Raw genomic sequence first — 15,316 nt, 5'->3', positions numbered from 1 at the left:
TCTTTCTTAAAAACTATTTGAGATTTTAACCTGAACTTTTTTTGTGTTGTATACCATTACTTTATCTCTATTTTAATGGCAGGGTTTTTGAAAATTTTTCTTTTCGTAAAAGTTATACATTTTTTTGGCAGTGACTATTTTTTCCTGCATTTTTAGCCGCATAATTATTTTTGATTTTTGTAATTATGTGAAAATCTTTAAATCCCTGAGTTAAATTGTAAAAAAATATATGCAGGAAACTCTCAAAAAATTTCAAACGTGTAGCTTTTATAGTTTTTGAAAAAAGGAACGTAAGTAGTAAAATACTAAATTTTCAGTAAATGCATTCTAAAGTACAGACATACCTTTTTAATAGCCACCCGGTACATTCCCTTCCTCTTTTGAACGTGTTCCACCCATTCAAGTTTACATATGAGGCAATCATCTCCAAAACATTTTAATCTCATGCAGTACTGAAGGCTTTTGAGTCGCCATCCCCTAAATACTGAAAATAACAAATATTACATTTATTAAGAGCGATTAAAAATATTCTTTACTCCTTGAACTTCCATACCTCCAGAAATACACTGTAATTGGCCACACAATTTTCTGTGTGAATATTTTGATACTTAATCTACAGAATTTAGTCAAAACTTTATAATCAATTACCTTACACGTGTCAATGCTAATGACAGTAAATAACACTGCTCAGAGAGGTGTTGCCTCTCTTTTCCCACAAATCATCTGTTGCCACACAATTATTATGACTACCACCATTAGCAATAATTACTTCAACTACAGATTTTATTGTATTCAAACAAATCTTTTGTGTAGTATTAGTAATCGCATCAACATATCTTTTTCATACGTGGCTTACAGTTTTATAACTGTATCATTGTGTCTTTTGTGTATACGGGTAGACATTTTTTATTGTAAGTGTACCAGGTTAATTTTTGTGCTTTAGCTATTTTGTTTGTTCTTGTTTGGATTGAGGTTTTTCCATGTAGGTTGTTTGTTATTAATTTCGCCGAGGTATTTTAATTGGGTTACTACTTATACTTTATTACCATTTACGTTTACTTCTTTTAATTGTGTTGGTTTATGGGGCATAATATCTCTTTTTACATATATATATGGGGTGCAAGCAGCCTCCTTCTATCAAAACATAGATATTAGTCAACGTTTTTAATCTGGTTTCCTTCTCCCATCTTACAGGAATACGTTCTTCTTATTTAGCCACTTAAATTTTAATTAACAGTCCATTTCACGAAGAAAAAATTCAAGTAAATAAAATATGTATTAATTTTAATTTGAAAATTTAAAAAAATTTGATTAAAGACCTTTAAGTTATAGATAACTGAACTGCTACCAGGAAGGTTATCATATCAATTAATTCAGGTTTTTCATAATAGACAAGTAACTCTTATACACTCACAGAATATTTGAATTATTGTATACATAGCATTATTTTGAATTTATTTATTATAAAATTAGATATGCTATAATTAAATAAATTAATAAAATTTTTATTTATTGTGTGTTAATAAAATGTATGTTACTTTAATATTATACTAATATAATTCTTTAACTTACAGTTAACTAACTATAATATGAAATTTAAAATAATTTCTCATCCTTGTTCTGTCTTCTAACTTAATTTAATTGCCTTTTTTACCCTTTAATGGGATCGTGTTTAATTTTACTAGATTTTGCTGAGTGGTCAGTCAGAGGAATAGATAAGCTTAACCATCAAACTGTAAAATTGGGCATATAACTGACTGTGAGATAATTAAAAAGTAAAAGGAAGTAAGCGATAAAAAAAAACAAGGAATGTTAATTTATAATTATATTTTTGGCATGTACTTTTTCAAAAGTACATGCATACTTTTAAAGTTAAAGTAGAATAATGTTTTACTAAAGATAATCAATTTTTCAAACGGTTATTATTTTATGTTTTGTCTTATTTTTGTAGGTATTTATGTGGGAAGATAAAGATACTGTAATTACAGTTAGCGAATTAGATCAGTTCTATGTTCTTTGTGGTGTGACAGTTAAGGATGGATATTTAGTTGAAACCATTCGAACATATAGAAAAACTTGTGAAAAAGGTTCGATTATTATATTTACAGATACTTGCAAGTAAGTTGGTTTTAGAATAAATAAATGAAGTAAAAATAGTTGGTTTGTTATAATATTAAATTTATATGATGCATAGTTCAAAAGTAGGGGCCGATGAATTATAAATAACAATTGGCTGGCGATATTGATTGGTTTGTGCATGCGTTGAGATTTAAGTGATCTGTTGGACATGCAAACACCACGTTGCCATCAATTCATTGTTGTTTCCCTTTGCAAGACATTGTGTTAAAATGAGTGGGGTAATAACAAATCCTGCCAGTTCAATTTTAAATTTATAAATTGATTAAATTTATAAATGCAAGAGGAGGATATAATGCTGCTGAAACTCCTGTTAATTATATGAAACATATGTGCCTACCTCAATGAGTGAAGGAAAAGTGAGGCAGTGGTGTTGGGAGTTTAAGGAAGGCCATTCAAATGTTCATGATGAACCAAGAAATAGCAGGCCTAGTGTCCGGACTGACGATCTTGTTGAATGTGTGAATGCTAAATTTAGAGAAATCATATCTCTCTTATTAACAGTCTTTCTCTAGAATTTCAGAAGTTTTAAAGACAACTTTGTTGAGATTCATAACTGATACTTTATGCTATTGTAAACGGTGTACATGATGAGTGTCAAAATTGTTGACAAGTGCTCACAAAGATCATAGACAATGACATCTGCGTGTGGTTTCTCAACTGCTTAAACCACAAGGGCGACAAATTTTTTTCCATATTGTCACTGGGGACAAAACATGGATTTCATGTCATTACTGAGACAAATAACAAGTCATGCAATAGCATTCTTGTTCATCCAAACTGAAAAAATTCAAACAAACCCAGTCTTGAAGGAAAGCCATGGCAGCTGTGTATTCTGGGACCTAAAGTGTGTGCTTTTGATTGATTTCATGGGACCTGGAACATACATCACTTCAGAAGTCTACTGTGAAACTCTCAAAATTGTGTTGTGGCATTCAAAACCAATGACAGGGAATGATGAGATCAGGAATTTGCCTCCTTCTTCATGATAACACACATCCACACATGGCTGCATTCACGAGAACAATTCAAAAATTCGAACGGGAGATTCTTTATCATCCCCCTTACAGTTCTGATCTTGCACCCAGTGACTACCATCTCTTCCTACACCTCAAAAACTGGCTTGAATCTCAACGATTCGAGGAAAATGTAGAGTTGAAAATATCTATACAAAAGTGGCTACAATCCCAGGTGGCTGAATTATATGCAATGTATTTGAAGAAGTGTGTTTCACAATATCAAAGTATTTGGAATTAAATGATGATTATATAGAAAAATAAATAAATATTTGAATTCATTAATAAATTTTTCAACTGTTCTAATTTTGTTATGGATTAGCTCTTACTTTTGAACTGCGCCACGAATTAAAACATAAATCTTTACGTTTTAGGGTTCAACTATTTCATCAGGACCAAAAAAAGTTATGATTGTATGAGTGTTGCACTACTTTTGGCCTTATATCTCAGGATTGACCAAACTGATCAAATTTGGCTCAATTATTTCAATATCTGGGGCATTGATCAAATTAGCTTTTTTCTTTTTATATAATTTGTTAACGAGAAAGATATGAAAAAACCATCATGATAACATCAGATATCTTGAAAAAACCAATTTTAATTTTATTCAGAGGCATTTTAGAGAAAACTATATTAAAGCAAATTTGTTACCTCAAATGCACAAATAAATAATCCAAAAAAATCTTTTCAAAAAATCAGCTCCCACCTCATAAAATTGAAATATTATATGTTTTTGTTCTTTATTCTATCTCCCTTTGGTTTAAATATTTTTTCAAAGTTATTTGAAAGATACTTCATATGTGATGCTATCAAGAAATGTGTACATTTTTTTTTAATTATAGACCCAAAATGCAGAAAGGGTTTTTTGATACCATTTTCTTATTTTAGTCTCTTTTGAAAGAGATGTATGTTAGATTTAGAGAAAACTTTACTTAACCAAATTTTTTAAGCTTAACCTTATGTATGAATATTTTTAGGAAAAGAACATTTACTTAAAATTTACTTTTATTACAGTATCTTTTTTTAGATGTGGGACACCCACATCTAAAAAATATGTAGCCTGTTCGGTTTTTTGCCTCTAATTTTTATTATATAAAAAAAAGAAGAAAAGTATTTCTCTTCATCACTAAAAGGACTGTTAAACATTAAAATAGTTTTGGCACCTATTCCAGGATCAAAACAAGAAGCAATTTTTTTCCATTATTTTCGTATAAGTTAATTCTATTAATAATTCTCTTTTAAATTTATATTTTTTTTTGTTGGGATCACTTTACACAAAAAATATTGTTAAATTTCCACACAGAATAAAGGAAGCCCTTAAAATAAAAAAAAAAATTATTCAAAATTTGGCAATTTTGATGTTCAAATTTTATTTTGGTAATCATCATACTCAATAAAAATCCCCCTTAATATTTGAGCTTCCAAATTTTAAAACGTTCAGAAAACTTTTTGTAGTTTATTTTGTGGATCGTGGCATCTATAAAACTACTATTGGTGAATAGTAAATTTATTAAATGTAAAAATAAAATTAATTTTATTTTTACAAGTAATATTAATGTTATTTATTACAAAAGTAATATTAATAAGAAAAAAGATTGTGCAATGACTTTTTTAAGGTTTTTTATTTTACTTTTTGTATAAATTTATTAATTGTAATAAGGATAAATTCAAAACCTAAACCGACAACGATTGTTAACGTCTATATGTCTATAAGCGCCCATGATGATGATGAGGTAGAGTGTGTATACGAAGAGATTGATGAAGCAATTAATCACGTAAAAGGAGATGAAAATTTAATAATAGTTGGAGATTGGAATGCAAGCATTGGAAAAGGCAAGGAAGGAAATATACTGGGTGAATACAGGCTGGGCAAAAGGAATGAAAGAGGGGACCGACTTATAGAGTTTTGCACAAAGTATAATTTAGTAATTGCCAACACCCAATTTAAAAATCATAATAGAAGAATATACACTTGGAAAAAGCCAGGCGATACTGCAAGGTATCAGATAGATTATATCATGGTTAAGCAGAGATTTAGAAATCAACTCGTTGACTGCAAAACTTACCCTGGAGCAGACATTTGATAGCGAACATAATTTGGTGATAATGAAATGTAGATTTGGTTTAAAAACCTGAAGAAAAGGTGTCAGATGAATCGGTCGAATTTAGAGAAGCTTGAGGAAGAGGAGGTAAAGAAGATCTTTGAGGAGGACATTGCAAGAGGTCTGAGTAAAAAAGATAAGGTAGAAAATGTAGAAGAAGAATGGGGGAATGTTAAAAAGGAAATTCTTAAATCAGCAGAAGCAAACTTAGGCGGAATAAAGAGAACTAGTAGAAAACCTTGGGTTTCAGACGATATATTGCAGCTGATGGATGAGAAAGTAAAAGGAACTATCGGCAATTAAGAAATGCTATAAACAGGAAGTGCAAACTGGCAAAAAGGAGTGGATTAAAGAAAAGTGTTCAGAAGTGGAAAGAGAAATGAACATTAGTAAAATAGACGGAGCATACAGGAAAGTTAAGGAAAATTTTGGGGTACATAAATTAAAATCTAATAATGTGTTAAACAAAGATGGTACACCAATATATAATACGAAGAGTATAATATTGAAGAGTTATACGGAGGAAATGAATTAGAAAATAGTGTTATAGAGGAAGAAGAGGAAGTTGAGGAGGATGAAATGGGAGAAACAATATTGAGATCTGAATTTAAGAGAGCATTAAAAGATTTAAATGGCAGAAAGGCTCCTGGAATAGACGGAATACCTGTAGAATTACTGCGCAGTGCAGGTAAGGAAGCGATTGATAGATTATACAAACTGGTGTGTAATATTTATGAAAAAGGGGAATTTCCGTCAGACTTCAAAAAAAGTGTTATAGTAATGATACCAAAGAAAGCAGGGGCATATAAATGTGAAGAATACAGAACAATTAGTTTAACTAGTCATGCATCAAAAATCTTAACTAGAATTCTATACAGAAGAATTGAGAGGAGAGTGGAGGAAGTGTTAGGAGAAGACCAATTTGGTTTCAGGAAAAGTATAGGGACAAGGGAAGCAATTTTAGGCCTCAGATTAATAGTAGAAGGAAGATTAAAGAAAAACAAACCAACATACTTGGCGTTTATAGACCTAGAAAAGGCATTCGATAACGTAGACTGGAATAAAATGTTCAGCATTTTAAAAAAATTAGGGTTCAAATACAGAGATAGAAGAACAATTGCTAACATGTACAGGAACCAAACAGCAACAGTAACAATTGAAGAACATAAGAAAGAAGCCGTAATAAGAAAGGGAGTCTGACAAGGATGTTCCCTATCTCCGTTACTTTTTAATCTTTACATGGAACTAGCAGTTAATGATGTTACAGAACAATTTAGATTCGGAGTAACAGTACAAGGTGAAAAGATAAAGATGCAACGATTTGCTGATGATATAGTAATTTTAGCCGAGAGTAAAAATGATTTAGAAGAAACAATGAACGGCATAGATGAAGTCCTACGCAAGAACTATCGCATGAAAATAAACAAGAACAAAACAAAAGTAATGAAATGTAGTAGAAATAACAAAGATGGACCGCTGAATGTGAAAATGGAGGAGAAAAGATTATGGAGGTAGAAGAATTTTGTTATTTGGGAAGTAGAATTACTAAAGATGGACGAAGCAGGAGCGATATAAAATGCCGAATAGCACAAGCTAAACGAGCCTTCAGTAAGAAATATAATTTGTTTACATCAAAAATTAATTTAAATGTCAGGAAAGGATTTTTGAAAGTGTATGTTTGGAGTGTCGCTTTATATGGAAGTGAAACTTGGACAATCTGAGTATCTGAGAGGAAAAGATTAGAAGCTTTTGAAATGCGGTGCTATAGGAGAATGTTAAAAATCAGACGGGTGGATAAAGTGACAAATGAAGAGGTATTGCGGCAAATAGATGAAGAAAGAAGCATTTGGATAAATATAGTTAAAAGAAGAGACAGACTTATAGGTCACATACTAAGGCATCCTGGAAGAGTCGCTTTAATATTGGAAGGACAGGTAGAAGGGAAAAATTGTGTAGGCAGGTCACGTTTGGAATATGTAAAACAAATTGTTAGGGATGTAGGATGTAGAGGGTATACTGAAATGAAACAACTAGCACTAGATAGGTAATCTTGGAGAGCTGCATCAAACCAGTCAAATGACTGAAGACAAAAAAAATAATAAAATAAATTTATAGAATTTATTTTACAGATTTGTAGAATTATTTTTGATTTACAATATTACTTTTGACCAATGTAGCTGGGAAAGACATGCAATACTTTTCCTTTTTTTACACGTGAGAGTTAGTGTTAATCAACATATGAAAATAATGTAAATGTTTTACAGGAAGTTTGATGATTTTCAAATTACCTCACATGAAAGCAGACTGGATCACTGAAATAAAATCAGTTTTTTTTTTGTTTTTTTTTTTTTAGTTTTAATATTTTTCATTGAAGCGTTTGGAAATTGGTATTTTTTGCTTGGTAGCTGTATCACTACAGAAATGTTTGAAGTGGTTTGGATTTTTTGTGGAATATATCATTAAAGTAACAATGTAATTAATTTTGTAAAGTAGTCACAAGACTTTTTTTCGTATGGTTGTTGTATGAACAACCATACGTTTGTTGTATGATTTTGTTTTGAGTTCTGTGCTAGACTAAAATGTATTCCTTACAATTTGATATTATTATACGTGTGGAAAATATCTCTACAATATCTTGAAAACTGAAAGATATACAGTAAGGGAAAATTTTTAACTACTGATGGCACATTTAATAAAGGAGTTCATCATGAATTAAATAACTTTTGATTCAGTTTTATTGAAAAATGTTGACATTTAATAAAAAAATATGGTCTATTAGTTTATACTTTCAGTATGTAAAGAGAACTTTGTTAAATTATTATTGAAATAGACAAAGTTCAAAAACTGTTCACAAACGCATAAAAATCCACAACTATGTATGTATATTTTGATTATTAACACTGTTATAATCAGTAGATGTGGGAAAATTGATGATTTATTTTCATCGATTTTATTTAAAAAAAACCTAGAATAAGACATAAAAAAGATAAGTTGAAAAACAGAAAAAAAATTTTAATGAATGTGTCGGTGTGTGGACACATTACGAAAGCAGCTTCTTACACAATATTATATCAATTATTAATGATGTAAAATAATGTATATGCAATATACACAAATGATTACAGTTTTTATTAATAAGAAATATGAACTAACAATGAAATCCAATCTGTTAAATCTGTCAACTATTAAATTCAATATGCGATTGAAATATTTAATATGAGCACAATCAAAAACCATTTACAAAAGAGTAATAGTATCATTATTTGAACATGATTCTTAAATAAGCTATGTTATCAGCTAGCGCATGATGCTTTTTTGTGACGCTCATTTTTTTATTAATTGACTCCTCACCCTGAAGTCTGTGTTAAGAAGCTTCACTTGAAAAACTATTAATAAATAGTAATATTAATAATTAAAAAACAACTATAAAATAAAAAAAAGAAAGTATATCAACATGTGTTTATGAAATAAATTCAACTGTTGTTTTTTCTATATCCATTGTAAGACGCTAAGTCAAAAGCAGAAAATTTGCTTAAAAACAATCTAAATCACCACCTTTTAAGCAGATAATCTTTCTACTTGAATTACCACTCTCTTGATACTTGCCCTTGTGTAGGTTTGGTAAGATAAAAATTTATTTCAAAAAAGATAGGTTGTATGAATTAATCATAGAAACATTAAATAAAATTTTGGCAAGATGAACAACTTTTAATATTCCTACATCGAAAAATGCCAGATAAAAAATTGTTACATTAAAATTCTAAAAGGCTGTTAAATATTGGTCCTGTATTATTAATAAACAATAAATTTTCTCAGTCTTTGCAAATATATTAAGTTTTCCAACCTATTTATAATTGCTTTTTTATTACAAATGTTTAAAAAAATGTTGGTTTCTAATAAACTAATTTATAAACGGTTATCCGGCAGTGTTGGAAAAGGGCAGATTTTTCTGGTTTTGTCTGCCATGAACCAAATTCTAGTTTCAGTATAACTTTTAATTTGCCTTACTTATGCTAAATTGTGATTATTGTCTGTACAAACCAGTTTAAAGATAACCATACTTTTTCTTGGATTATCTTAAGTGTCTCTCAGTTCAGAGTTTATTTTCTTAGATGTAGATGGATCTCTGATCACATTAAAATTATGATATTTTAAGATATTTTTTTAAACTGTTAATTAAATTTTGTTTAACAAGAATAGTCCCTTATTATATTTTGTTACATTTTTTAATAAAATTATGTGTTATAGAAAAGTTCTCCCACAAAAAGAAATAATTTCTTTTAGAAAAGAAGCATAAAAAATAATTAATCAGTAAATAAATGTATAAAAGATTATAATTAAATTAATTTTATTTTCTGTATTTTTTTGTAGGATTAGGCGCTTTTAAAATCATTTCATTTAACTATTAATTTTTGTTTTTGTTATGGACATTAAGTATTTCTCTTTTTTATTAATTAATTTAATATTTTATAATAAGTTTTGCCATGTTTTCCTTGGTACTTACTGGTAAGTGCCATTTCAGCCTTGTTACTCAGATTAGGTGATTGTACTCATTCTTGAGGTGATATATTTATCTGTAATTAAGCATTAAGTTAAATAATACTTTATAGTTTTCTCCATTTTTTCTACGTTGTTATAATTACTTTTAATTCCTTGAATTTCTTAGGTAAATCGTGAAGTTAGATTTCAATTATGAATATGTTTTGTTATCAGGAATTGCCAATTGTTATCAATAACATTGAATGAAGTTGGTTTTGAAAATGTAGCATTACATGCTATGATTCCACAAAGAGAACGACTTTCTGCATTAGCTAAATTTAAAACTAACGTTATTAGAATATTAATTGCGACAGATGTTGCTAGTAGAGGTTAGTATAAAAGAATTTCTGTTTTTAAATGTATTTAGTTGCATTAAAATATATTTTTTTCTTATAATGCTACTTACATGTCGTTGGATTTAGTCTTTGTTAAATTTATATTAATACGTACCAACGTGTCATTTTTATAATTTCAATCGTGTCTTCATTTCAATAACCTTTTATAATATAATGAAAAAGTTAAAATTTTACGTAACAAAAAAATTTATAAGGCATTATCGGAAGTAAATCCGGTTTATAAATGTGTCTGCTAATGTACATTGAGGTAGTTTTAGATTAGCTTTCTGTGAATCCTAGTTGTGGAAGAAACAGTTCATGTTTTAGATGTTTGAACGTTACAGACTGTGAAATAAAGTCTGTTACTTAATCATCCAAGAGATTAAAAAGATGTTTGTTTGCATTTTATTCAACATGTGGAATATGAGCGGGGATTCATCAGCAGATTAATGCAGTTTACAGTGTAATGTTATGATGGATTGAAAGTAAGAAAAAGCAAAACACAGTTTCATAAAGGATGACAGATAATATAGATGATATAAATATAATATTAAAAACAGTTTACCAGTATATTATTTGATTTCCTCAAATGTTTTCGACTATTCTGCCGTCTTCAGGAGTTAACAAACTAAAATTATATTATTATTAATTAAACTAAATTACTATAATTCTAATAATTTAGAATTAAAGTATAAAATTCACAAGATAAAATTAGGGACATAACAATTGATCGTCGCAAGATAAAAATTTTGAAAATGTTAAAGTCATACGTTAAATTAAAATAATCACGTCTATTTTGTAAGAGTGTCACAATTGTTATCAAGAGATAACATATCTTATGACAATCAATTGTTATGTCTCTAATTTTATCTATTTTAATTCTAAATTATTATAAATTCCTCCTAAAGATGGCAGAATAGCCGAAAACGTTTTAGGAAATCAAATAATATATCGGTAAGCTGTTTTTAATATTATATTTTGCCAAAAGTGCCATGTTTTTCCTTAATGTAGATGTTGTACAGAGTGAGCAATTACCTTTGTTATGATGATTGGATGGAGCTCGTGAGTTAATCATTTTCAAGAACTGTGGTAGAATGTTATATTTGTTTACAATAATGCTTGGGCACACTCTGCTGTCTGAATTCAACTGATGAGCTGACTTATCTATTCATTTCTAATCATATGATGTCATCAGATCATATGATTAGAAATAAAAAAATATTCTCTCATACCCAGACTTAGTGCCGAGTTATTTTTCATCTGTTCTTACATATAATATAAGGCAGTGCTTTGATGCCAATGATATGATCTGAGAACTGCTGCTCATCATTGGTTGTGTTCATAGGTGGGATCATTTTACGAGGAGGTATTCAGAAATCGGTTCAATACTATGACATTTTAATACTGGTCGCAACTGTGTTATAATGTTTTAAGATATGGCATTATTGTAATTATAAAATTATTTAAAATGTTATTTTTTTTTATATTAGCTGCAATGTAATATTCTTTCTGAACATGCCTTGTCTTTACACTGGTAATACAAGCATAATTCAAATAAAGAACAGTGTCAGGAATGGAAGATGTTACAATTTATTGCAAATAACAAACATTAAGTAAATTTTAACAACAAAAATATAACTAGGCTCTACTATATAGATGATGATTAAATAAGTTTGTAAAATTGTACTTACTACCCAACGTTACTTTAGAGTAATAGTAACCTAAACTTGGAGGCCTAGTTCAAAGTTTAAAAAATATATTATATATATATTTTTATACCTAAAGAGTTAAGTAAATGGAAGTTTAATTTTTTTTAAGGTTTACGATAAAAAATAGTTAGAAAGTAGAAGTAAAACTTTTTTCATCAAGATAAGGGCTGAGCCACAGCCTTAGATTTTAATATTTTAAAGATAAATTGTTAACTGTGTGCTTTAATAAGCAGAAAAGCAGCAGAGTGCTGTTTTTAATAAAGAGAGGAGCACTGCTACCATGTATGTTCTTTTGATATGGGATGTCTCTTTAGAAAATAACCGAACATTTTTAATTGCACGCCAACAGAGGTATTTAGTGATGTGCGGTTGGCAATATTGTGTTCCACATAACCTCTATAACCACATGTTCTTGGATTGTTGATGTCTCGTTTAGTTTTCGTGATATTATTATTTGAGTACAATGTGTTTAAAGTGTTTGCAATGATTTTTGTAATGCACATTTTTCAGGAGCAATGATACAACAAAAAATTTTGTGTGAAACTAGGGAAAACTTTCACAGAAATGTTTCAACTTTTTAAAAAAGTTGATGGAGATGATGCTCTGATTCATATGCATTTTTACACATTGGTTTTCAATGATCTAGTGTATGCAAATCACTAATTGACTGTCAGAGAACTTGCAGAAGAGGTTAGCATCTCAACTAGATCATGCCATGACTTTTTGGCTGAAAAATTGAATATGCATCAAGTTGCAGCAAAGTTTGTTCCACATTTGATGACCAAGTAGCAGAAAGAACATCGAGTGGACATTTGTTGGCTACTTCTTGAACAAATTGATGATGATGAAACATTCATGCCAAGGATCATAACGGGAGACGAAAGCTGGGTTTACAGCTACAACATCGAGACATAAGTTCAGTCATCATAATGGATTGGCAAAGGATCTCCAGGCCCCAAGAAAGCACATCACAGTCTTGATTCAGTGTCAAAGTGATGCTCTCTGTTTTTTTTTATTTTAATGGAATTGTGCATTTTTGAATTCTTGCCTCAAGGTAAAACGGTGAACTGTGTCTACTATCAAGGCATTTTACAATGGTTATGTGAAAAAATCCAGAAAAAGAGACCAGAGTTATGGCGAAACAAGGTCTCATGGTTTCTTCACCACAACAATGCGCCTGCACACTCAGCTTTGTCGATTTGTCAGTTCTGTACCAAAAATCAAAAGTCAGTTCTGTATCAGATTCAAATAAAACTGTACAGGACTACTTCGCAAAGTGAAAATACCGCTGGGAAAAGTTTGTGAATAGGGGAGAGACTACTTTGAGGGGAACAAGGAACAAGAACTAATAATCTGTAAAATTAATAATAAAGATTAAAAAAATAAAGTTTGGTTATTTTCTGACAGACCTAATTTCATTATACTGTAATATCATTGTTACAAGTTATAACTTATATAACTTGTATTGTTATAAAATGTAAGTTATAAATATACATTTGTTAAAAACTATAACATTATTTTGTTTTAGGATTAGATATCCCAGCAGTTGAACTAGTTATAAATCACAATATTCCTAGCATTGTAAAAGATTATGTTCATCGTGTTGGTAGAACGGCTAGGGCTGGACGTGGTGGTTCTGCAATATCATTGATCACACCACATGACATACATTTGTTACATGCTATTGAAAATCATATTAATACTAAGTTGAAAGAATATAAAATTGACGGTAAGTTCAACATTATTTTCTTGCATTATAGAGGATTATAGTGGTTTTTTATTACAGTGATTTCTCATAAAAATCATTTTTATTTTTTCTACATACCATTTCTTAATTTTTTCAGTGCCTAATTAACAATACTCTGTGCTATAGGTTCCGTTGTTTTTTTTTTTTTTTTATGGAAATTTATATGAAATCAAATTATGTAAGTTATTAGGAAACGATAATTAAAAGTATAGATTTACTAATTTACTCTTTAAAAACCCATTTCTTTACCCTCTTTAAGATAGAAATTTATAGAAGTTTGAAAGTGTTTTGAAATACATTTATTTTTGATGTATAGTTATTTAATTACAAAACAATAAATATATCTGTTAAATAATAGTAACCCACTTTACTGAAATGTTTAATAGGGAATTAAAAAAAATTGTGTTTTCCTTAAAACAACAGTATAAATAGAAAATACTGCACTGTTTTCTTTACATTTTCATTATAATTTTATGTTTATAGTTAATAACTCTTATAAGGTTTAATTTATAATACTTTTCTCATTAAGTGTTATAAATGTTAATGTATCATTAGCAAATTCTTTTTATTCTAATTTGTTTTGGTGGAAATCAATACTTACTTCTCTCTTGTTAAAACAGTCTAATAATACAGTTTTCTTTTAATAACCATCTGACTGTTCTAATAATACTCTGATCTAGATGATTTCCCTCATTATTTTTACCTTCTATTATTTTTTTTTCCTTCTTTATTTTAATTTTAATTTTTGTTCAGGTAAGGATGTGGTAAAGATATTTACACAAGTTTCTGTGACGAAACGTGAAGCAGAAATAAAACTTGACAATTCAGATTTCAATGAGAAAAAGCAAATATATAAAAGAAAAAAGCTAATATTGGAAGGCAAAGATCCAGATGAAGAAATAGAAAGATTAAATGAATTGAGGAAGTTAAAGAGAAAACAGTTTAAAGCATTACAAAAGAAAAAATTGCATGTGAAGAAAAATATAAAACAGAAAAAAAATAAACTTTATCAAAAAAGTGATGATAAAAATGATGATTGTGAAAATAGTAATTTAGGTAATGAAATGAAGTGTGATGAAGAAAATATAATTAATTCTTAATTAACTTTCTTTTTTTTTTTTACTTATCTATATATTACTTTACAGGTGAATATAGCTGAAGAGCTGTATTAAAGGGAAAAGTATTGTGAGTATGTTAAAAATAAGGTATCGGGTTTTTTTGCAAATCTTTGTTTTAGGAACCATCTAGTTCATTTAGACAAAAAACATACATATGTATGTATGAATATATGTATGTGTTGCACTGCTTTTGGCCTTGCATCTCAGGATTGACCAATCAATTTTTTTCAAATTCAGCTCAAATGTTTCTATTGATGGGGGGGGGGGGGGGTATTGATCACATTAACTTTTTCAAAATTTGCTAAGAAGATGGAAGATAACACAAAAAAAAACAATATCAATTTTCTTCAGAGGCATTTTAGAGAAAAGTTTATTAAAGCAGATTTGTTACCTGCATTGCATAAACCCCCCCCCCCCCCTTCTCACCCTTTTTTCTGTTTAGCCTCTGGTAACTACCGTTTAGATAATACTTCAGAGGATATGAATGAGGATGATATGTATGAGTGTAAATGAAGTTTAGCTTGTACATTCTCAGTTCGACCGTTCCTGAGATGTGTGGTTAATTGAAACCCAACCACCAAAGAACACCGGTATCCACGATCTAGTATTCAAAT

At 29.3% G+C, this 15,316-nt stretch overlaps 1 protein-coding gene across 3 annotated transcripts in view; it reads left to right on the top strand.

Annotated features, from left to right (window-relative positions):
- Positions 1-14,688, top strand: part of Dbp45A (putative ATP-dependent RNA helicase Dbp45A) — a 30,496-nt gene extending 15,808 nt beyond the window's left edge. For all 3 annotated transcript variants that reach the window (XM_075378666.1, XM_075378667.1, XM_075378668.1), the window contains 4 exons: positions 1,952-2,118; positions 9,968-10,122; positions 13,366-13,566; positions 14,338-14,688. In XM_075378666.1, the coding sequence (XP_075234781.1) occupies positions 1,952-2,118; positions 9,968-10,122; positions 13,366-13,566; positions 14,338-14,684 (870 nt within the window). In that variant the 3' untranslated portion in view covers positions 14,685-14,688. The remainder of the gene's footprint in view (positions 1-1,951; positions 2,119-9,967; positions 10,123-13,365; positions 13,567-14,337) is intronic.
- The last annotated feature ends 628 nt before the right edge of the window (positions 14,689-15,316 follow it).

This window comes from Lycorma delicatula, chromosome 11 (assembly GCF_047948215.1).
Source record: "Lycorma delicatula isolate Av1 chromosome 11, ASM4794821v1, whole genome shotgun sequence".
Taxonomy (NCBI): Eukaryota; Metazoa; Arthropoda; class Insecta; order Hemiptera; family Fulgoridae; genus Lycorma; species Lycorma delicatula.
Note: the sequence above shows the minus strand (reverse complement) of the source record. Positions and strands in the feature narration are given on the sequence as shown.